The 22,306-nt window shown below is 48.2% G+C and overlaps 1 protein-coding gene across 15 annotated transcripts in view; it reads left to right on the top strand.

The window, feature by feature from the left end:
- The window catches only part of CELF2 (CUGBP Elav-like family member 2), an 829,878-nt gene that overhangs the window by 756,280 nt on the left and 51,292 nt on the right, over window positions 1–22,306 (top strand). For 14 of the 15 annotated variants that reach the window (XM_046013183.1, XM_046013181.1, XM_046013180.1 and 11 more), the window contains 4 exons: window positions 1,976–2,110; window positions 10,382–10,461; window positions 14,609–14,767; window positions 18,187–18,250. In XM_046013183.1, coding sequence (XP_045869139.1) covers window positions 1,976–2,110; window positions 10,382–10,461; window positions 14,609–14,767; window positions 18,187–18,250 — 438 coding nt within the window. Of the gene's footprint in view, window positions 1–1,975; window positions 2,111–10,381; window positions 10,462–14,608; window positions 14,768–18,186; window positions 18,251–22,306 lie in introns of those variants that run through there. The other variant, XM_046013186.1, reaches the window with a different exon arrangement.

Raw genomic sequence — 22,306 nt, 5'->3', positions numbered from 1 at the left:
CCCCCCGCCTTGCTGAGTGACCCCAGGCAAGTTCCCTCCCTGTCCCACGGGGTTGAGGGGGTGTCTTTTAGAAGGACACAAAACCTCTTTCAAATCTCTCCCTTCCAGTCTGGGCTGTACAGGGAGGGGCCTCTCAGAGCTGCACCGTCCTCTAGAAGGTCACCTGTGGCTTTTTAAATTTAAATTAGTTGCAGTTAAATCACAGTAACTGTGCAGTTTCGCGGTCACAGGGCCGGCCACGTTTCACGTGCTCAGGAGCCACACGAGCCTCCAGCTACTGCAGCGGATGTCACAGACTGATCGGTCCCCCTCCTGGACAGCACTGCCCCAGAGGGCACCTCCCCGGGTCCCATCCCTGCTTCCCTGACAGATCCCGCCCTGGCGCGGCCAGCTGGACTCACGCACCAGGAGCACCTCACCCTACACAGTCTAAAATGCATTCTTGTTGTTTAAATGAAAACGAGACACTGACTGTCCAGGGCAAGAGTAAGGGAGACAGAGGTGAGAGCCGTTAGAGAGCAAAGGTGAGATGGCGGTGCAGCAGAACGGTCTGCACACAGCGGTGGGCAGCAGGGCCCCTCCCGAGCCAGCCTGGGTGAGGTGCTGCCCAGCCGGCTGCCCTTGCTTGCAGTTCTGAGAAATGGATTAAAATGCAACACAGGAAACAATAAGCAAGACTCCTCTCCGTGGACGTCTGGAACGGAGTTTTTTTCTCTTTCTCTCTCTTTTTTTTTTTGCTCTTTGCTAAAAAAGGCTGCAAACACTGGCCTGAAATCAGTGATAATTGAGCCTTTGAGGCTAAATGTAGGCTTCTTATCCTGAGCACAAGCTTGTCGGTTTTGAGGAAAATCTCATCAGGTCATCAGAGGCAAACCTTTCCCGGTCTTTCCCTCCTGGCCATTTCCAAGGTTAGAATTGGCGTGTGGGCGTCATGACACCCAACTCTTCTCTGGTCATCGAGAGTCCTGCCTCCCCGGTTGCCGAGAACAGTGACGGTTCCCTCCTTGCCCTTTTCTGTTCTGGGTTCCAGCCCAAGCACGGCGCCACCCCGAGGGGAGGCTCCAGTGGCCACAGTCCCGTTCTCTCCCTACAGCGGCTTTGCTCTTCAGTTGCAAATGCAGACCATGCCTTGTCCTGGTTAGAGCTGCATAGCCAGCATGACAGACAGACGGACGGACGGATGGACGGCAGGTCATTTACCGACTCTCCAGAGAGAGGAGCATCTCCCTTATCTCTCCTTATTGTCTGGTCCACGGGGCCAAGCTATTTGAAATTGGGGGAGAAGGTTTCTTCCAACAAGTGCCTTATTAAAAGCTGTATTTCCTGGGGCGCCTGGGTGGCCCAGTGGGTTAAAGCCTCTGCCTTCAGCTCAGATCATGATCTCAGGGTCCTGGGATCGAGTCCCGCATCGGGCTCTCTGCTCGGCGGGGAGCCTGCTACCTCCTCTCTCTCTGCCTACTTGTGATCTCTGTCAAATAAATAAATAAAATCTTTAAAAGCTGTGTTTCTTATTGTGCGTCCTCTGTTCGTCCTCTTTTTCTTTCCCTGACCCTTTTTCTTTCTCGGTCACTCAAGTTAAAGAACACCTACAGAAACATTCACAGACGTCTTCCAACCTATGTCTCAGTCACTGTAGCCTTGGGCCAGTACGTGGGGCTTAACCTGTCCATAAGCTCTGCGAGTTTCCCAACAGGGTGGGGTGGGGGCCGGGACTTCCCAGCGTCTGGTGTCCTCTGAAGGTGTCGTATGGGTAAGGACAAGCTCACAGAGGAAAGCAGTGTCTGGGAAGGGCTGGGTGGGAGAGCGGGGTTGGCTGGGGAGGAGGAAGCAGGCCTGGAAGTCGGAAGGACTGGCCTTGGAGCGCCGCTTCCTCTCGCATGACTGGGGGTCCCCCGGCTTGGTGCGGTAATGAGGCATTGATTACAAGAAAAGTGATCAAAATGGCCTTTGCTCATTCATTACTTTTATCTCCTAGCCGTGGAAGACCGAAAATTGTTCATAGGAATGGTTTCGAAGAAATGTAATGAGAATGATATCAGGGTGATGTTTTCTCCATTTGGCCAGATAGAAGAATGCCGGATTCTCCGGGGACCCGATGGGCTGAGTCGAGGTGAGTGGGCCGTCTATCAAGTCTCTCCCCTTACGTGCTAATTGGAACTCTGTGTCACAGTCAAGGTAGACGTAGCCACCGCACGCAGCAAGAGGTTACCCCGTAACGTGTCCCCTGCGGTCGAGTTATCCACCGTGAGCTTTTCACCGTAGCGGAAGGGATCGCCTTGTGTCTCTCAGGTCGAGAAGGTCTGGAAGCCAGCGTGTTGTCTCAGGCTCTCCCGGCCAGCGGGGAAGCCGACGGGCCGCCCTGTCGCTGTACAGCCCTTCCGACCTCAAACTGAAGTACGTTCTGGGGGCGAGGGAGAGATGTGGAGGAGGAAAGAGAACATGGGTTGTTTTCCTCTCAGTCTCTGGCTTCCTGCCTGTGCCCAGGAGAAACGTGGAGTGGCTGGGCCCCTTGACAGCGGTAGAAGCCAAGGGAGAACGTCGGTGTTCCGGGTAGTGCAGAGCAGGTAGGGGCTCAGGAGAAATGGGCCTGTCTCGGGCTATCAGGGTTTATTTTCAAGATCACAACTCCTGGAGGCCTGAGCGGGGGAAGTTCATGAAGTGGCAGGGAGGTGACTTGGTCCAGGAGACTGTAGGCTCAGCTCTGTCACCGTGACAGGAGCAGTGACGGAAACCAGCAGTTTCACAAGCCGCTCTCCAAGGGAACTGGAAAGAACCGTTCCCTCTCCACGTTTTCCTCTCCACGGACAGCGCCACACAGACCCTTCCTAAACCACCCAGAATCGCTACCAACTGGCGCTCACCCCCCATCAGACTGTGTTTCCCGAGACGGCCCAGGAGGCTACAGTCAGAGTGTATGCATAAAACATATTTTCACCTCTTCTAAGAAATCCCCATGTTTGTAGCCCAGAGAGGATCTCCTTCTATTAACGTACTCACTGATGCAGTTTCCGCGGGGCCGATTAGAAACTGCTTGTGCTTCCCAGTCTGGTTCTGGGCCAGCTGGCCATCTCATGCCCGGCCCCGGAAGGAAAGGTCGGGCCTTACGTCTCCAAGCCCTGATTTTCACCCCTCTCCCTCCTTTCAGCTAAACGCAGCACCATGTGGGGAAGAACATTTGTTCTTTTGACTTTGAGACACGAAACTTCACGATGTCAGCAGCTAGAGGGGAAGGCACAGGGAACAAAAGTTTCCCGCCTACACCCACCTCCAGAGCCCGGGCGGAGGTAGTCGAGGGAACAGTAGAAGGAGGCGGAACAGCTTCCAGCTTGCGGTGCTCGCGTGTTCTTCCGAAGGTGGTTTGAAAGGGAGGGAGGGAGGCAGGGCAGTGACAGCCGGAGCGCTCCCCAAGAGTTGCCAATGTTGTCATTCTGCCTCCCTGCACACACGGGCCTCTCCCAAAGCCGCCCCAGATAGGTCTGCACCCTAGCCTGCAGACCCTGAGCCGTAGCTCGCCACCCATGCGGTCACCGGCATCACCCACGGCAGCCCCCCAGGCCCGTGGCCACACAGCCCCAGGGGGATAGGAGGAGGCCGGGATCTCCACTCCGGCACACCCGCTCCCCCAGAGCTCTCCCGTCACCTGCGGTCCTCTGACTCTGCCGGCTGTTGTGAGAGAGAGCCACCTGCTCAAGGGGACCAACCCAGGGTGGAGGAGATCCCCGGGGGAAAAGGCAGTGAGGCTAGACGAAATAGAAAACTCGGAGGAGACACGTGATCCTGTCTTTGCAGTCCCTGTCCCACTGCCAACGCAGCAGTCGGAACCCCTCTTCTCTTCCCTTATTCTCAGCCACTCGCCCGTCTGGGCAGTTTCGCATTCCCCAAGGCACGTAGCATGGAGACAGAACAGAAAGCAAGGCCCTTCACTTAATCATGGTGAAATTTATAGGGCCCAGAGGTCAGTGACCCCGAGATCCAGTCCCAGGCCTTCCAAGTACCTCGTCCTAGCTCTATGCCTCAGTTTACCCCTTTGTGAACGGCAGCAGTCACCGTAGCTGCCCCGCTCCTGTCCCAGGGCTTGGCTTAGGAGAGACCTCGGCTGCTGCTCTGCCTCTGCGGGCCTGGGACCCCTGGGCACTTTCCCCGACCGTCCAGGGGGGACAGTAACGAGGAGCATCTTCAGCTGCTTGAGCCAACGGGCGTTCTCTCCGCAGATGAGATCTGTCAGGCGCCCGGGCCCTGCAGGGGAGAGCAGGACACGGCCGCGGACGCGAGCGCGGACGCGAGGGCTCCGCTAACTTGATCTGCGGACAGTTGAGCCAGCTCTGGACCCGGAGCGGCCGATGTCCACCGGCGTTTCGGGAGCATTCTCACCCGCATTTTATGTAGATGCTGGCTCCGTATAAAGAGTAGACGCCTCCTCCCTGCCTTTTTTTTTTTTTTTTCCTCCTCCTCCTCCTCCTTTTTCTTCACAGAAAAGTAATTTCTGGGGACCTGATGAGAATTCCTTATGGCAAAAAAGAAAATACTCATTTACAATCACTTGTTCTGAAATACAAAGCTGGACAGTGGTCGGTTTTTCAAGCAGGGACTCCCGGGTACAGGGGACGGCTCCGGGATCAATGTATTTGTGAAAAGAACAATTCTCTTTCGTGCCACTATTTTGCTTTCATTAAAGAATGGCAGTTTTCAATCAAATTTTAATGAGTGTCTCCCATTAGTGGCTCTGCAGATAAAGGGTGCTCAGCATTTCCCATCTCCCTGCCTGTTGCTGACTCAGCTGTTTGAGACACAAATAAATAAACAGAAACTAAGTGAAAGGAAAGGTGGGCTGCTCTGGAAAGCACCTTCTAATGCTAAACTGAGTATGAGCTAGTCAGGAAAAGGTTTGCACTCGTACCGTTTGGTCACGAGGGAGAGGTCCAGAGAAGTGGTTCACTTTTCTGGCTTCACTCCTGCCCAGTCCCGCTATGAGAATGAAGACAAAAGAGGCGGTTCTTGGCTTTCTCCGCCACGTGTCTCCTGTCCCGTCTTCTCCGCCACCTCCATGGCTTCCCTTCTCCCTGCAGGCTACGAAGCTGAGGTTTCTCCAGACTTGTAGGATCGGGGCTCCCCCACTGATGCAGAGTAGTGGGCTGCCAGGACCCACAGTTCTGGGCTTTGGCTTAGAATCACCATCTTTAAAACAAAAATCGTCATCTCCATATCGGCAAGAAAGAGCGTTTATAAAGTCCCATCAGGACTTTGCAGCCCCCCGATTTGTGCCGTGTTCCAGATCAGAACCCCCCCCCCCCCCAGCCCACCCCTCCCTAGAAATTGTCATGGTTGCACACAGACCAGCAGCTGGCATCTACCAAGCACGTTGAAACCAGCGCTCAGCAAGCATCAGGAGTCTGACTCTTTATGCAATGTGCCCGCAGCTCAGCATGGATTTTCCCTTCTGGGGCCAGGAGCCCATTCTGCCATCTTTTCTCATTTGGAAAACCTGGTTTGAGGGGCTTTCCAGCCCCTTCATAATACTCAGATCCTTCTGCAGCAGCCGGCGGGCCTCCCAGGCCTGCTTGAGTGGATCTTCTTGGAGAAAGTGAGCAGGATGCCACAACCCCACGCACAGGAAGTCAGATGGGGCAGCTGCTCTCAGTCTAGGCCGGACGTCTTCTCTGCCCGTGAATTTACTTATCCGTGTCCCCTCAGCCTGTTGGTTTCCTAAAATGCACATGTTCTCACTTACCTGTAACCCCACAGTCAGAACGGGCTGTCTGGGTCTAGTCGACACGGCTTGCTTTCTGCACCCCGGCAACGACTCTCCGTAAATCGGAGACCAGGAAAGAGTTTCTCTCCTTTTCCTTTCCCCGTGAAGTGTAGTCAGATCTGCACTGCCATGTAAGGTAACTTTCTGCTTGTTTAAGAATATTCCAGCTGTGTTTACAGTGTTCCAACGTCCTCCTGCCAAAACCCTTGACAAATGAAATTGGCAATATTTTCAGGGATGTTGGCAAGCCCAGACTGGCTTTAGCCCTTAAATCCTCATTTGTTTTCATTATATCTGATCAGAATATTAGGACAGGGCTTTTGACTTTGGAAGTATGTACCTGGAGCGGACTTGGTTTTGATCAGGACGTCTTAGGCATGCCCACTTAGCATCTAAACAGACGTGGAAACGCATACCAAATACCCCGGGGTTATTAACTGTACTTTGTCGTTCCGAGGGCAGTCTCTGAAGCCCCTTGCAGGGGTGAGATTTTTGCAAAGCAGTAAGTCCTCCTCCACACTCAGCCTCCGGCAGCATGGATGAGCTGTCTCTCCACGCCAGTTCCAAGTGAACTAACCCAACCCTGGGGATGGTCCATTTGCACGGTAGGTGGGAAGCTCTCGTGTTGTAGTGATAGGTACGTTTAATAAATTCTGCCACTGCCAAAAAGATACAAGGAAAATTGGCTGCATTAAGAACTTTCTCTGGCACAACGGGAATTTATAAACAAGTCTTCCCTAGGCCGCAAGTGCTTTCACGCTGCCCAAGTTATTTTAAATTATCCTCCTCGTTTGAAATCTAGCAGGATGCTGCTTCTCTTTCAAAGAAGAGGCAGAAAAGCAAGAGGCCCTGGCGTTAGACATGCTTTTAAAAGTTCCTGCCTTCCCTCCTTCTTTCCTCCCTTCCCCCTCTCTCTTGCTCTCTCTTTGTTTTTTTCTGGCACAGACCAAGAATTCATCTCGTTCTCTCAAAATTCTCCTGCCGCTGAGAGAAAGGGGAGAACACCTGAGCTAAGATAGCTTTTCGGTTGAGATGACAAGTGTAATAGATGTGTTCCAGAATCTTCTCTGTGACAGGGCCACGTGCTTTCCTTAGATCCTGTCTGTAGGAGGAAATTAACTTGGAGAAACCTTTCTCCAGTCAATCATTTATCTGTTTTAGCAGCAAGAAGGCAACCTCACCGAACTAGGAGGAGTTCGGTTCCTTTCATTTCTGTGAGCAATCTCTGACATTCTGAGAGTATAGAGACAATAAATAATTGTAAGGTAAATGACAGGTTGGCCACAGTTAAGGACAGACTTTTCCTTTACTTTTTCAGCTATTATGTATATGGAGAGGCTTTAAGACAATGATATACAGACTACCTTATCTAAGGAAAACAAAACAAAACAAAAAAAACAACAAAAATTTTTTTTAAAAAAAGCTTCATTATCTTGGTACATGTGATCTTTTTTGCCCCATTCTAGTTTCTCCTGCATTTTAGTCAGTAGCCAGAGAACTGACAACTGAGACAGGACATCCAGTAATCTAGAAGAGAGGAGGACTAACCCTGAGATATTCTAGAACAGTGGAGGGCTGACTCTACAAGGTCAGAGAAGCTGGCAGCCAGTCTTCATGGATGAAGCTCATATGACCCTATGTTAGCGAAAAGCCACAGATCCGAGGCATATCCTAAAGCCGCCACCATGTTTTCAGTGATGGGGAAAAGAAAATTAACATCTAACCAGAGGACTAGAGCAGAAATTACAAAGGTTAACAAGCTACCAAGCCATGAAACATTGGGTTCCTGAAGTTGTGGAAGTTCAGAATGGCAGAGGGAGGGAAATTTTCAACATGCGCACTCCCTTTACAAACGACAATAATTCCCCTCTTAAGTAATTGAACACCGCACATAGTCCGACCTTGACGGAGCCCCTGACGCGACAGGTTCTCTCTTCCTACACCACTGCCAATGGAGTAAAAAGGTGAAAGGAGTCATCAAATTTGTCAGATTTTTTGTGGGGGGGGATGCAGTAAGGGCTCTGTAATTAGAAACATCAGTCGAGCTTTTAATTGCAAGTTTCAGAGAGGAAAGAGCAGTCGTTCAAGTTTATAGAGACGGAATTTTATTGTTCTATTGCTAATACTTCTGAGACCTGCTAATTGCTGTATCTTTCTCACTAAGTTACTGAAAAAGTTCTGCTTGTTCTGAAACTGTGGTAAATGCATAAACTGTGCCTTATTGATTTCTGTTGACATTTTATATGTGTTGTTGTTTTTTTTTTTTTAATGCATTCTTAACCTCCATTCAGAAACTGTCAGTTTGGCACATGTTCCTGGATAATAAGAGCAAATAAAGTGAATGAAACAGCCTTCTTGACTATTAAAAGCAGAGTTAGGCCAGGCTTCACGTGATGTCAGGCATATCTCCATTAGAGGATTTGCAAAAGCAGATAATTCCATTGTGGTCTCAAGAAATGGAAGAAGACACATCTTAGCGTCCTCGCCTCTGTTAACGGTGTCGGTGATAATCACAATGTTCTTGAAGGGGTATTATTCGGAGACGGACGGTAACTTGGGGGCTCTCGGATTGTGGAGCTGAGTCACAATATGGAAGCGCGTAGACGTGCTGCCCTCTGTCGCACGCTGATACACACACCTTCTAGATGCCTCAAAGAAGGCTCCAGATCGCTTTCCCTGACGACAGAAGCTACAGCCAGGGGAGGAGCAGGCAGTGTGTTTAAATAGTAAGCTTCACTAGCTGCTATAATGTCAGAGAAGTGTACGAAACCGCTCGGTATTCATAGCAAGCTAGAGCTCGGGCTTCTTGAGGCCAGCATAACTTGGAGGTCAAGGAGAGATGACTCTCCCGTGTACTCGGAGTTTTGTTGTATTCAAAATTACGGCATGATGCGCAAAAAAAAAAAAAAAAAAAAAAAAAAAAAAAAAAAAAAAAAAAATGCATTGACTTATTTTCATGACTGGATGTTTTTGTGCTTTGGGGATAATGGGCAGGTGTTGCTTTCTCTTATTGCTGTTTGATTAAAAGGTGCTAATACAGTATTGACTTGATAATCTCACCAGGTACTCAGGCAGAGCAAAAGAAGAAAATCTATTTTATGGCTCACAAATTGATTTACATAAATCAAACAATCTGCTGGGGGGTTTTTTTGTTTGGTTTTTTTTTTTGTTTGTTTGTTTTGTATTGTTTTGTTTTTGGATGTAGAACATTCCGTTTGGCTCACTGGCCACAGGGGCAATAATCTTGCATTGCAGATGCCAGTATCCCACTTTTGTGCATTCACTCTGAGATGACAACAGGCGCCCGCCTCTCGGTGTTTAGATCTGCTTCGTTTGGAAATCTTTTAAGTAGTAATAATAATAATGTTTTGAAGAAATTGAGTGGAACACTAAATTATTCTCTGATACCTAAGTTCAAACTGTGCAGAGCTAAAGAAGCTGAAAATCAATGCACTTTTAAAGTCATTAGAGATCATAAGTGAAATAAGTCTGCATTGCTTTAGCTAAGCTTTTAGTGTGCTGTGGTATTATTATAAAATCAGCCTGAATCTGCATTAATTTCACAGTCTTTTTCTCTAAGAAGCCCAAGGGTGCACGATGAATAAAATGTAAATTTCAGCAGACAGTGTTTTTATTAGTGAAAAGGGCAATGAGCCATGTAGTTGGAACGGTGACCTGCACGCCGGCTAACACCTGCCACCAGGTACTGGGGCAGGCGCTGTGGGTTCTGGTTATTTTACAGCACAAGAAATAAAGAGCCATGGAAAGTTCAGTGGGTCTCACCGGAAGCGTTCAGAAAACTGTACATTGTCTGGTGGATGTTAAACCTTAGGTCAGATCCCGGATGCACAGCCAAAACCACAACTTGGAAAAGTCCTAAAGATTTTCTACAACTTAGAAATCCAACGCGGGTTTTAAAGTTTCGCCTCATATGTGCTATCGACTATTCTCAGAGTAACAGAGCATTTGTTTTTGTTCGTAATTAATTATCACTAAACAGGTCCTGCAGGCTGGGTACCTTTCTCTGCATCCGAATCACATCAGTGTACGCGTATACATGTATATGTTTTAACTACCCAAAAGAGATCAGAAGTATTCATTTGCTGACGTTCCGAGCCTTTGGAATTTTATTTGCTAATTTGCCCTTGGTGTCGAGGATTTTATTATTTACTGCTTAAAAAATCAAAGCTAGAATTTTGAAATCCAAAAGCCCAAATGTGTGGATGCCCTGAGTCGAGATGATCAGCCAAGGAGAAAAATGTAAAATAGCAACTTTTTATTTTAGAAAATGCAGACTAGATCTTGCTAATTTCAGACCCCCCGTGGCTTAAAAAAAAACAACAACAAAAAAAAACAAAGAAAGTGCCCAACTACGTTCCCCTCGTCTCCATTTTAAAAAATAAACTAGTCAATAAATCAGTCTTTCTGCTTTGGTCAGATTAGCAAGTCAGCACTGTGAGTCAAAAGCAAACTAAGATAAAATCAAGAGAGAAGTTGTTGATTTTTATGTACTACTGAGAACAGTGGCGTCCTGTGGCAGTTCTCGTAGACTGTGTTGGTTTAACAAGCGTCCAACCCTTTTGTCTTGTTGTTTTTTGTCTTTCCTGCTCCCTGTCCCCTTGTTTCCCACAGGCTGTGCGTTTGTCACATTTTCTACAAGGGCAATGGCACAGAATGCAATCAAAGCCATGCATCAGTCTCAGACCATGGAGGTACTGTATCATCTGCCCTTTCTTTGTTTTCTTTGTGCAAATGATGGGGAATGGTAAAGCAGCTCTCTCCTGTGCGGATTGTTCAGTGACAATCACAGACGGACACTTCCACCATCTCTTCCATTCATTCATACTCATCCTCTCTCTCTCTCTCTCGCTCTCGCTCTCTGAATTTTTCCCCTAATGACTTGAAATGCATTTAATAGAACCTTCCACGTGCTGTACATTATTTTTGAGCCTTTTATTGCAGTGGCCCTGGGCCCTGCCGCACAGCAGTCATGGTGCGATGTAAACCACGACTCCTCCTAGACCTCTCGAGGACCCAGCCCGTTCCTGGTCCGGGGTTGGTACGGAGTCAGCCTTAACCACCATCCCTCCAAATTACAGCCCGCCCTGTGCCAGTCACGGGGCTCTTTTTAATTTTTTTTTTCCTTTTTCTGTTTTTCTTTCTTTTTTTTTTTTTTCTCTCTCTTCAATGTGGGCTCAAGTTCTCTTTAGTCCAACAGAATTGTGTTTTTGCATCAAGAATGTTGGGAGAAAATTAATACCTCTCCTACATTGTTTAACCAGTGAAAATGTTAATGGAAAAGAATCCCTTGAAAAATTAGATTCGTCTTTTTGCAAAAAAAAACAAAAAACAAAAAAAAAAAATGCACGATGAAAGAAACATGAAGGCTCAAATCTGGTCTCCTAATGAGAGATAGTGGCTTTGGGGGAAGATGGATACACCAATGTGAGTGTTTCACCCACTCACGTAGATAGATGGCTCTGTACTTCTAGTCTGTGATTTGGGTCTGGCCTTTCAGAATTTTGCACAAAAGCATTCCAAGAGTGATATGCTGTGACTTACTCTGTACTGTCTGGTAGAATCATTTGGGAGTGCATGTTCTGTACTCTGTATATCTGTGTACGGGTGATCTTTTCTCAAGGTGGCCCTGTGGTGTTACCTGAAGTTATGTTTTCATCTTCTGGAAAGCAAAAGATTTTCAATTTTATTTAATGTGCAAAAATTTCTTTATGGATCGTTTGCGCTTCCCTTTTTTTTTTTTTTTTTGTTTTTTGTTTTTTAACCTCCTTCTTTGGGGGAGCTTTATTTTTTCTTTATTTTTTATTTGTTTGTTTTGTTCGTTTTTTGCAATGCTGCATCTCCCAAAGCATGCTGGGAGCTAAGTGATCATTCCACGTCATGTTTTGTGGGCAACTTTTTTTACAGTGAGGCGGAAGGTGGGTGGACAAGGGGGGCAAGGAGTGTGCATGGCCTTGTCATTAAGTGTTTCCTGTACTTTTCTGAGTTTTGATATCAGCATTGCAAAGCCTATTGTCTTTTTTGAGCTTCATTTTGACTTTGATATTCCTAACATATCTTATATAATCACTGTGTTTTCCTTTCAGTGCAATGCATTTTTAAGACACTCACACCCCCCCTACCTGAAGGCAAGCTCAGGTGAAAATCGGCCACAATAAGAGATAATTAGCAGGATTTGAAATACCTAGGGATCCAGTCTTACACGACGTGCAGTCAAACTTGATGCAGTGTTTGTCCCCCACTTTCTCTCCAGCTACTCCATTATTGGGGTCAGTCTGAATCCCAACCACCCTTCAGTTTGGAGATGAAAAAGTATGGTTAGGGAAGGAAAAAAAAAAAAAGTTTTCACCTGTATTATCTTCCATACATGTGCTTCTTTAATCATTTTTGTTTCCTGTGACTTAGTGATTGGTACCTTAGATGGTTTTTTAACCTAAATTCTTTCAGCTCTAACCCCAGTTCCTCCATCAGGGCCCCCCGAGTAAAGCTGCAGAGGACGCTGGTCTGTGTTCTCCTGTGTTCCCGCAGGGAGAGAGCTCAGGAACGTAGCACAGACCTGGGTATGAACCAGAACCAAAGAAGAACAGGGCTCAGAATGAAAAGAATCTGCAGGAGAGAATGGGGCGTATTCATTCTTAAGAAATCCTTGACCCTTCGGTATTCACATCTATAAAATTTTTTTAAAAAATCAAATTTGGTGCAACTTGTTTTTAAATCTGGAACACCCAGGCTCAGACAGAGGGACCCTCAGACACTGAAATTTCTCATTGAATTTAAAAAATATTGACATTTAAATGGAAGATTTTATCATATGCCAGTCACGTTATAGTTGTACAACCGAAGTTTGTTGGATTTTTTTTAACTAATTTTGTTATTTTCAGGACTCTGTCTCACATCTTTAACCAAGATGTATTATCTAAGAAACTTGAATTCAAAATGATTTGAATGTTAAAGTTTAAAAGAACATGTTCTTTAAAACCATTTTTCTATGGCACCTTCTGTTTTTCCACTTTCCTCCAATCGGCGCCCATCCCAGTTTTCCTTTTTACGGCTTAAACAAGTTATTTTGGACCTAAATTTTGCTTCTTTATCTCTTTTTTTTTTTTTTAAGGAAGAAAAAAAAAACAGTAAAGGTACTCTTAGGAGATGCTATGATTTTTTTATGGAACAAATTAGATACAACGGTAACAGCCCTTTCCATACAAAACCCTCCCTCTGTATAATTTCCATCTTCAGAGTATTTTGCTCTCTTTAAAGCAACGAAGTGCTGAGATACGGAGCAGAAGAAGAAAAATGAAGTATAGATTTTTTTTTTTAAGTGGTGGAAAGATTATTTTCATGCGGTTGACTGACATTTAACGTTCTGTCTGTGGCCGTGGCTACACGCTGAAGACCGGACACTGCAAGTTCAAACTGCAACAGCCTCCTCGTTTTTCGCACATTTTTTAAAATTTTGCTCATAACAGACACAGTAGCCGCACATATTCACAGCTGCATCCCCAGTAACTACTCAAGGTGATAAGAAAAAAAAAACACACATGCAGGTTTGTTTTCTAGGAGAAAGAAAAATGACCCAAGGGAAAGGGAAAGAGAAAGAGAGAGAGCTCATTTAAGTAGGAATATAAAATTTCTGAGAGGGGAGAGAGAGGTCTATTATCATGCTGAGTTTCAATAAAAGTTTTTTTTTAATCACCTAGGTAGAATGACTTCTTTTTACCTCAGCAAAATTTAACAGCTTTAATGGCGATGAGATGTGTAGGCAAGTAGTCAGAGGGAGAAGGGTGGGAGGGAGGAACTCGTGTCTCTGCCACGTGTTGGCCGAGGGGCGAATGTTCCAGAGTGGCTCAGGGAGGGACGTCTTCCTGCTGGAGACGCAGGCACTTAGTTTCCCTGATGAGTTTCTTTCTCCATCTTGGACATGAACTCGTCCTAGTCTATAACCCTTGGCCATGCACTCCCTCACTGCCCCTCCTCGCTGCCTTTTAAAGGGAACAGAAACTGAAAAGAAGCCCCTAGAACGGTGAGCTCCGTTGACGAGAGAAGCCAGGTAGAGGCCTCCTGCCATGTCCCGTTCAGCTGCTTTCACTAGAATATGCTGCGGAGACTGGCGGTTTGCAGGAGCCCTGGGTGAGGGGGATAGACTAGATGCGCCCGAGAAGGGAGAGAAGCCTCCCTGTGCCACTGGGCCGGGCCTGTGTCCTCAATCTCTCCTGCCCTCCTCCACGTTTCCGAAAACAAAACCCTCCTCTCCCATCTATAGTGCTGCGTCGGGAGGACTCCCGCGCCCCGAGTTCAAAAAAGCAGCCCCCACAGTGGAAAGAGTGAAAAAATAAATACGAGGACGAGGGACGTTTCCCTTCCCATCGCAGTCTCTCTCCTTCTCTGTCCCCTGCTCACGCGTGGGGACAGGCAGACACACAGACAAGTCTGTCTTGCAGGCAAGCGAACCATGAAGCTTAATTAAAGAACGTTGATAAGGTCTCTTGTCTCTAAGGAGGTCCTGGGAAGGTTGGAGGAAGACACGTGAAGAGAGGAGGAGAGGCAGTGTAATAAGCAGAGCAAGAAAGCAAATGGCCTCACCGACCACCAGATCCCCCGAGAAACCAGTGGCAGTATCTGGAATTTTCGGTTGATGGTACTGGTCAGAGAAGAAGAAGGAATATCAGACCATTAAAAAAAATAATAATAAAAACAAAAAAAAAACAAACCACAAACAACCTTCCAGAAGGTTCCATGTGCTCCGAGAGATAGTTGAGAGAGCTAGGTCCAGTGCTGAGTGTCATGGGAGGATTCAGCCAGGCGGTAACCCCCCTCTTCACTTTCCGCTGTGTCTGACCACAGGGCTGCTCCTCGCCCATCGTAGTCAAGTTCGCGGACACACAGAAGGACAAGGAGCAAAGGCGCCTCCAGCAGCAGCTGGCCCAGCAGATGCAACAGCTCAACACTGCCACTTGGGGGAACCTGACGGGTCTGGGCGGACTCACCCCACAGTACCTGGCGGTAAGTGCCTGGCTGCGGCCAGCGCAGGGTCCCCAAGAGGGCGGAGGGGGCCATCCCCGCTATGGCCTCCCCAAAGCGCCTTGCCCCCCCAACACACAAAGTTCTCAAAAGAATTCCGTGTGGGCCATTTCGAATCTGGGGAAATTATTGAGATCGCGTTGGTGCACCATAGTTGTCCGAGTTAACTCGATTAGCATCAGGACGTGACTCCTTCTGGCCTGAGGTCGGCTGAGCCGAGGCCCACGTGGCTAAGTTTCTAACCGCTGTTTCTGAGACAGGGGGTGGCACGCTTGAGGACGGCCTAGCGACCCCGAGGCCCGTGTGGCCCGAGAGGTGAGCGCGTTCTATGCCGGGACCGCCAGCGAAGCCCCCTCGGCCCTGCCATTCGGTGGTCCTGGCCCTTCCCTGCAGAACCGCAGTGACGAAATCAAATGTTTCTCCATCTGTTTGGGACCCAAACATGAGACACTATTTCGAGACAGATAAACCCAATTCTTTCAGTCACCCCCGGAAAATACCGTGCATCGCTGTGAAATACAGAGACTGAAACAAAGACCGTTCCCATGGCAAGACCTAAACCTCGCACAGACCAGTGACGCCCCCCTCCCCCCGCCCGCCCCGTGGAAGTCACAGGATCCTCGCGTAGCCTGGGAGGGGCCCTCGTGCTGACCTTGTCGCCCTTGAGGCGGAAGGCAGCTAACACAGGTCCAGGTTTTTATTTGTTTCTAGGTGAACCCCACGAACCCGTAGTCCCGCAAGCTGGACCCCCCCCACTGATGACTGTACATTTGCATCACGAGTTTGGGGCTGGTGCCCTGGCCTGTCCGGTGTGCCCGTGTGGGGCGCGTGCGTGTGTGTATGCGTGTTCTGTCCTGATTCTGCCACTTGGCCCTTTAACTGTCCCCCTCGGGACCACGGGGTCCGTTAGCCTGCGCAGCCTGCACGACAGCCCCCTGACCGTGAAGGGTGGGTCAGGGGAGGGTCAGGGGAGCCGGCCGGTGCAGGCAAGGAAGGGGCTCCAAGAGCTTTCGCAACCTCACCGAGCCCGAGCTGCTGGCAGGCGGGGTTCCTGCCCTCTGCTGTGGCTCCGTTCCTCTCTCTGCCCGCCGGGCCATGCCCAGGGGGGTCTGGCTGTTAACACCTCCCAGTGCACATTTGCTTAATGAAGGTGGTGCCTGCCTCTCCCATCTTTGTTTGTGTCCTTAGTAAGAGCATTGACTGACTTTCCCGTCGCCCTATAGCCATCTCTGAGTCCTAGCCACAGAGCCCCCGGGAGCCATTGCATCAGAGGTCTTGCTAAAAAAAACAAAAACCCGTATTGCTCCGCCATATCGTTTTCTTGGTCTCGCTGTCTGAAATTTTATGAAACAAGAAAGGAGTCTTGTTAATGACTTATGAGCTGAACGGTCATTTGTTTTCCCCAAACTCGTGCTTTTCACTTATTCATAGACCATCTGTTTGTGGATACCAGAGTCAGTGTCCGAGATGGAAGTCAGGCTCACCTTTTCATCATTTCTAAGAATCCAGCTTCCTGCTCCACCGTTTCTAAAAACCCAGACTCCTGCACCTGTCCCCTGACTTCCGGCCCCTCTCCCACGCCCCACGGCAGACGACTGTCTCTGGCACGTGTTTCTTTGACCACAGCTGCAAATTATTCCATACCCTGAAAAAGAATTCATCTCAACGTCATTTATAAAAACGTATTTCTCTATGATCTGAACGACTTCCTCCTGTGATCTGACGATTTGCTCCTACTGTGGGCTTTCATTCGTTCTCGACCGTGTTCGTTCCGCCCCTCTCCGTTGGAAGATCCATTTCTTCCAAGAGCCCTCGGCCTTCAAGGCGTCCCCTGCTTGTGGGCTGAAGGTGGGCTAAAGGGTAGTTTCTGACCCTGGCCCCCAGAGAATGGCCATCCATGGACGGAATCCTGGGTAATAGTTTAAGGACACCCCACGTATTTCCACATACCTCAGTAGGTATTATAAATTCCTCAAAACATCTTCAAAGCTGATTTAATTTTACTCTGCTTTAATTTTTAAACATACCTGGTAGGAAAGGGAGTAAGGGCTTGCTTCCCAGAGAATGGGAAACCCATGAAATCAACTCAAAATAAGGGATTTCTGTCCGTGCAAAGGGTTAATCCCTAACTTCTCCTTCCTCGCTGTTCCCTGTGTGTGTGTCTGTGTGTAATCCAGCACATTTCAACAAGTCAGGAGGGATGAGTAAGCATCACAGATGTTCCTCTGGTACCTGTCCTTGCTGACCCCCTTTCCATCATGGTAACCGAGACGGGCCAGATCGGCCACTGGATTCCATTCCACTGGGTGCTTCTCAGTCCCTGGGTGCCCATTTCTGAGTCCTGCCCAGCTGTAGACTTCCCGTGCTAATGAACTCAAAAACAGCCACCCTGACCCAGAGGAGTGACTCTCTGTGTGGCTCTGCTCTGCTCTAAACAAATTCTCAAAGCTATTTGTAAAATCACAAATCGGTCACGTCCTCCTAAGCACATGGAATCATAACGTTTCTCAATAATAAATCTGGTGAACCTGTGCCTCCCGGTGTCTGGGGACGTCGGAGCAAAGGATAGCTAGACGCTTGCCGCTCTGTACAGCGACGTCTGTCTGATCTACCTTCCCAAAAAGCAGGTACCAAAAAATCCAGGTCAACGGTACAGCCCCCAGGTTAGCCTGTAATTCAGCTGCATTGGACCAGTAAAGGAGCACTTGAGGACACGGTAGCCACACACCTTTCTTGGGGTACCTGCTGATTCGGGGGGTGAGGTGTTTTTGAGTGCACCAGGGAAAGACGCAGACGCAGGGATCTTGGGTTTTGAAAAGCAGCCGACATACCAGTCACGCCCAGGGTCATTGTACCTCACACCAGACACTTCTAAATTCTGACCAGTCATATGTCCCCCTCTGCCAGTGAAGACCAGCTTCGGTGGTCCCAGGTGTCCCTGGGCAGCCGTGCACAGGTGCGTGTGTGTGTGTGTGTGTGTAGTTATCGTGGTGATCTCTCTTGTCCCAAGAGTCCATGAAGCCAGGCACTCCCCGTGGAGGACGAAGGCCGCTGAGCTGTTAGACCGAGGGACGGGCCTCGGTTGACGGAGCTGAGCCGTGGCGACCACTAGGCTACAGGGAGCCCGCCTTAGTCACGCTGCGTTGGTTTCACTGGACGGAACACCTGTCGTTAAAAAGACCAAATGGATTGTTTTAAGGCAGCAGTGGTACTGAGTTTCCCCAGTGTCTGCGTTTCTTAATAGAGATTAGGCATTAATATGGATTTACAGCCCATGAATAGGAAGCAGCACGCGACTGTATAAACGTGCAGGAAGGTGGACAGCCCCCCCACCCCGTCCAGAAGCTTCCTCGTCCTGCATGCACTTTGGTCTGACGGTCCGCTTCTCCCTCCCTTTGCAGCTTCTACAGCAAGCCACCTCCTCCAGCAACCTGGGTGCATTCAGTGGCATTCAGCAGATGGCTGGTAAGTCGTGACGCGTGCCTTTGCTTTGGCCCGTGCTATTGGCTGGACTCGGGTGGCTTCCGAGGGCTAAGAAGGCATGCAGGGAAGAAAGAGAGAACAGAGAGCAGGAGAGCCATGAGCAGCCCTGTCGGCCTTCGGACTCGGGTGTTACCATCCGGGTCCAGGGCTGGGGAGCTGCCCTCCCACCTCGGACCTCTCCAGCCGGGGCGGGAATAGGGGGTTGGGCAAGGGGCTGTGAAGCCCGTCATAACCTCCAGAGTTGTTTGCTATTTTTGTTTTTTGATGGAATTGATTCCTGGGGAATTTCCAACAAGATTCCTTCTATCCAGGGCAGCCGGAATGATTGACGTGCTTCTGAAATTTTAATAAGAAGCAGTCAATAAATATTCTGACCTCCATAATGAAAGCCAAGATTGCAGGCCTATCTTTGATACAGTTTGCCATCCCCTGATAGCCGTAGGCAATTAACAGGGTGCGTTTCTTTTTTTCTTTCTTTCTTTCTTTTTTTTTACTTTGGTACCCTCGGTTGAGAGAACTGTGCACGAGAAGCTTTTATGCGCAAATATAATCTTTGTTCTTGAGAAAATCAAAGTGGGGCTGCATCTGAAAGCTGGCTCACGAAGGATTTCTTTGTAGAATGAGCTGTGTCAGTACTAACCCAGGTGCAATGATTCGTGAAAGGTCACTCCTAAGGGGTCACCTTCCGGGCTCCGACCCTGACTTCCAGGGGGCTCGAGAAGGTGGCCCGCACCGTCCGTCAGAACATAGGTGCCGTCCACCTGCCCGGAGGGCCAGTGAGGGAGCTCTTCCCTTGTTTGATTCCAGAAAGGTGGGGGAGCAAGGGCAGGAGAACAGATTTTTGGCATATTAGAATCAAGCGCCATTTGTTTTTAATAAAGGACACCCTGACTCAATGAAATGAAATCTTGAAGGACAGGATAGAAGCCAGATTTTTTTTTCCTCTGTCACTGTGAAAACACCTTTTTTTCTCATTTCTTATTTTTTTCCCCCTAAATAACTATCCTTGGTTTTGTTTGTTTCACTTTGAATGTCTCTGGAAGGGCTTCCTCCTCATGTGTGTTCCATGATCGCCAGCCCAGCCCTCCCCCGTGGCCCCACAGACTAAGGGGAACCTGTTGTCTGACAGGATATGCTGGCCTACAGTTAAAAAAAAAAAATGCAGAATTATTCATTGGGCTTTAAATCTCATGACAATGCCAACGTGTTTTATTGTAATACTGCTCTCGGTTTACTAGGGGAAAAAAAATATGTTCAAATGGTAAGTAGTTCAGTCCTTCAGCAATATATTTATGAATATGGTTTTAGAGCCTTGCCTTGGATCTAAGGATCACAGCAAATGGTTAATTTTTAGTTCTGCAAAGGGAATTGGAGAGACAAAAGTGAAAAATACTCAGGGAGTGCCCTGTGTTTTCAACAGAAAACCTCCAGATTATGGCTCTACAGGAAATACGAAGATTTGTCATATTTTCAACCAATGCAACATTTATTTTCCCCTCTAATGGTATGGACCCACCCAGATCCAAAATTAGGATCTTTCCTTAGAGGAAGCCTCCGGCTCTCCCACTCCCACAGTTAAATTATGCAGAGAAGGTCACTGGGTCCTGCGGCAATGGCCGAGCGCGTCTTCCCAGGTGGACAGAGCGCCCCGTCGTTTTTCAGTGGACCTGGGCTCCTCTGTCTCGCCAGCCACAGGTCAGGATGGTGGCATTTACTTGCTCTGTGTGCTCATTTAAAAACTAAGCTATCCAGGAGTCACCTTAGAAGGTTTGTGGAGCAGATGGCTAATTTAAAGGCAGTCTGTGAGTGCTCTGGGCCCTCCAGAATACCCCTTTCTTGAACCTTCAACATACAAAATTCAGCACACTAAGTCTGCACGGGCTGTGAAATCACATGCTGAGTGATCCATTATCTACGATCACCTTGAACGCTGCTAGTATCAAGGATGTCGATGTCCGGGCTCCATCTGCTCGGTGATTTCCAGAAAGGTGGTTTCTTCATTCCCAGGGAAAATCCAGCTGCTTCTTCCTGAGCATCTGAAGCATGGTGGTTCGGACTATATAGTCTACATATTTTCTGCCAGGAAAATCAAGTTATAAGGCTTCCTGCTCTCCTGTCATCTTCCGAAGTAGGACTTCGCTTTTGTCTTTGCCAGTCATCCGGACCAGCGTGACAAAGTGAAATGGTAACAGAAGTACTTCCCTGAAGGAGGTTTCCCTGGGAGGCCCAGATGGCTCAGTCGGTTGAGCATCCGACTCTTGATTTCATCCCAGGTCATGATCTCAGGATCGTGAGATCGAGACCTGCGTTGGGCTCCATACTCAGCGCAGGATCTGCTTGAGATTGTCTCTTGTCCTCTGCCCCGGCCCCCTGCTGGCTCTCGCACTCTTCCCCCCCACTCTTAAAATAAGTAAGTGAATCTTTAACAAATAAAGGAGGCTTCCCTGATACCCCTATATGGGAGGGGTGCCCTAAAGACCTTCCTTCCTTCCTTTCCTCCCCTACCTCCCCAAACGCTCCCAAGCCATCAGTCCCCAAGAGGCACTTGGCCTGGCTCCACTGAGAGGTACTACCCCTGACTGTTTTCGAGTGGACGACTGAAGGCATGTATAAATCGACAAACACAAATTGATATTTTGGATACGTTCCCAGGGGAGCTTAAGTTAAACGCCCTATTTTTTCAATGGAGAAATTTGACCTTGGCCTTACCTTCTGAGCCAAGAAAACGTCACGTAAGCTAATGACAGCATCTTCACGGTTGGGTTGCTGAGGATTTGGCAACCGTGGGCTCACGATCAAACGTGGCCAAGCACGTGGCCTGCAGCATCCGGTGAAAGCTATAGGAAGAAATCCAGGAGGCCGTTTATCCCAAATCCCACCCGAGGTTCAAATGCTTGTTGAGGGCTTGAGATGGGGACCCAGTTCGAATGGGCACCTACATGATTCAGACGCAGCTTTTATGTCTTATGGCATAAAATATACTCCACTCGTAAAGTTCGAGTGATCCAGCTCGGAATGCTACCACCGGAGAGAGAGAAACATCATTCCAGAAAGCAGCAATAATATTTTGTGAACAACTCTCAAAATATAATAGTCTGTCCTTCGGGAGATTGAAGTTTATCACTACAGTCTAAAAATGTCTCATTTGAATGAGCGAAACACTTTCTGTTTGAGCAGAAAATAAAGCCAAAAAAAGAAAAACATTTTCGACAAGTCATGAGGCATTGGTCTCAATAAAACGGAATGAGGCATCGGCTAGTTTCCCCAAAGTGACCGACCATTTCCCTTTCAGACTGATAAGAACTTCACATGTGTTTCATGATTTTATGGAAGGGAACCTTTACTGAATATGGAATTTAAGAGCAGAAACTAGCTCAGGCTCAAATCTGTAGAAGCCAAATGCTTTCTTTCACCTGTACTGCCTGTGTGTCCTTAAAGTTGACTGATCATATTTTCCGGCTTAAAACCTCTAAGAAAAACGTGCCCACTTCTCACCCAACTGTGATATTTGTCCCAGGAATTTCTGAAATCTCAGAAACTTGGGCTAAGAGTCTGGATTTTTTTTTTTCTCCCTGAAGAAGAAGGAATCAGGGAAAAGTGACTTTTCGGTCAATAATTTTTTTTATGACCACGGTCCTCTCAAAAGAGCATCGCTTTCAATAAGCAAGGGTCCTATTTCACAGTTTCGTTTTTAACAGGGCTCCTTGCAATTATCACAGTTTACCCTCACCACGTGCCAAGGACAAAACCTGCACTTTGTTACTCTGTTGCACTTGAAAGACTGAAGTGGGAAATGTTAGATAATAACTCGGTGAGACCCACTGGACAGACTGACGCCCAGAGTTCTGAGGAAGCACAGACGTCCTGCTTCAAGGGGGCAGGGGGCCGCCGAGGATTAGAGGATCATGAACACACTTGCCCACATCACTGCACTGGGAAGCAGCAGGTCCAAATTTCCAGCACATCCAAGTCCCGAGCTCCGGACCACCCCAGACACAGTGTGCCTCTGTCTCAGCAGGTGCAGGTCTGTCCACAGAC

Source organism: Meles meles, chromosome 7 (assembly GCF_922984935.1).
Source record: "Meles meles chromosome 7, mMelMel3.1 paternal haplotype, whole genome shotgun sequence".
In the NCBI taxonomy this organism is placed as follows: domain Eukaryota; kingdom Metazoa; phylum Chordata; class Mammalia; order Carnivora; family Mustelidae; genus Meles; species Meles meles.
Note: the sequence above shows the minus strand (reverse complement) of the source record. Positions and strands in the feature narration are given on the sequence as shown.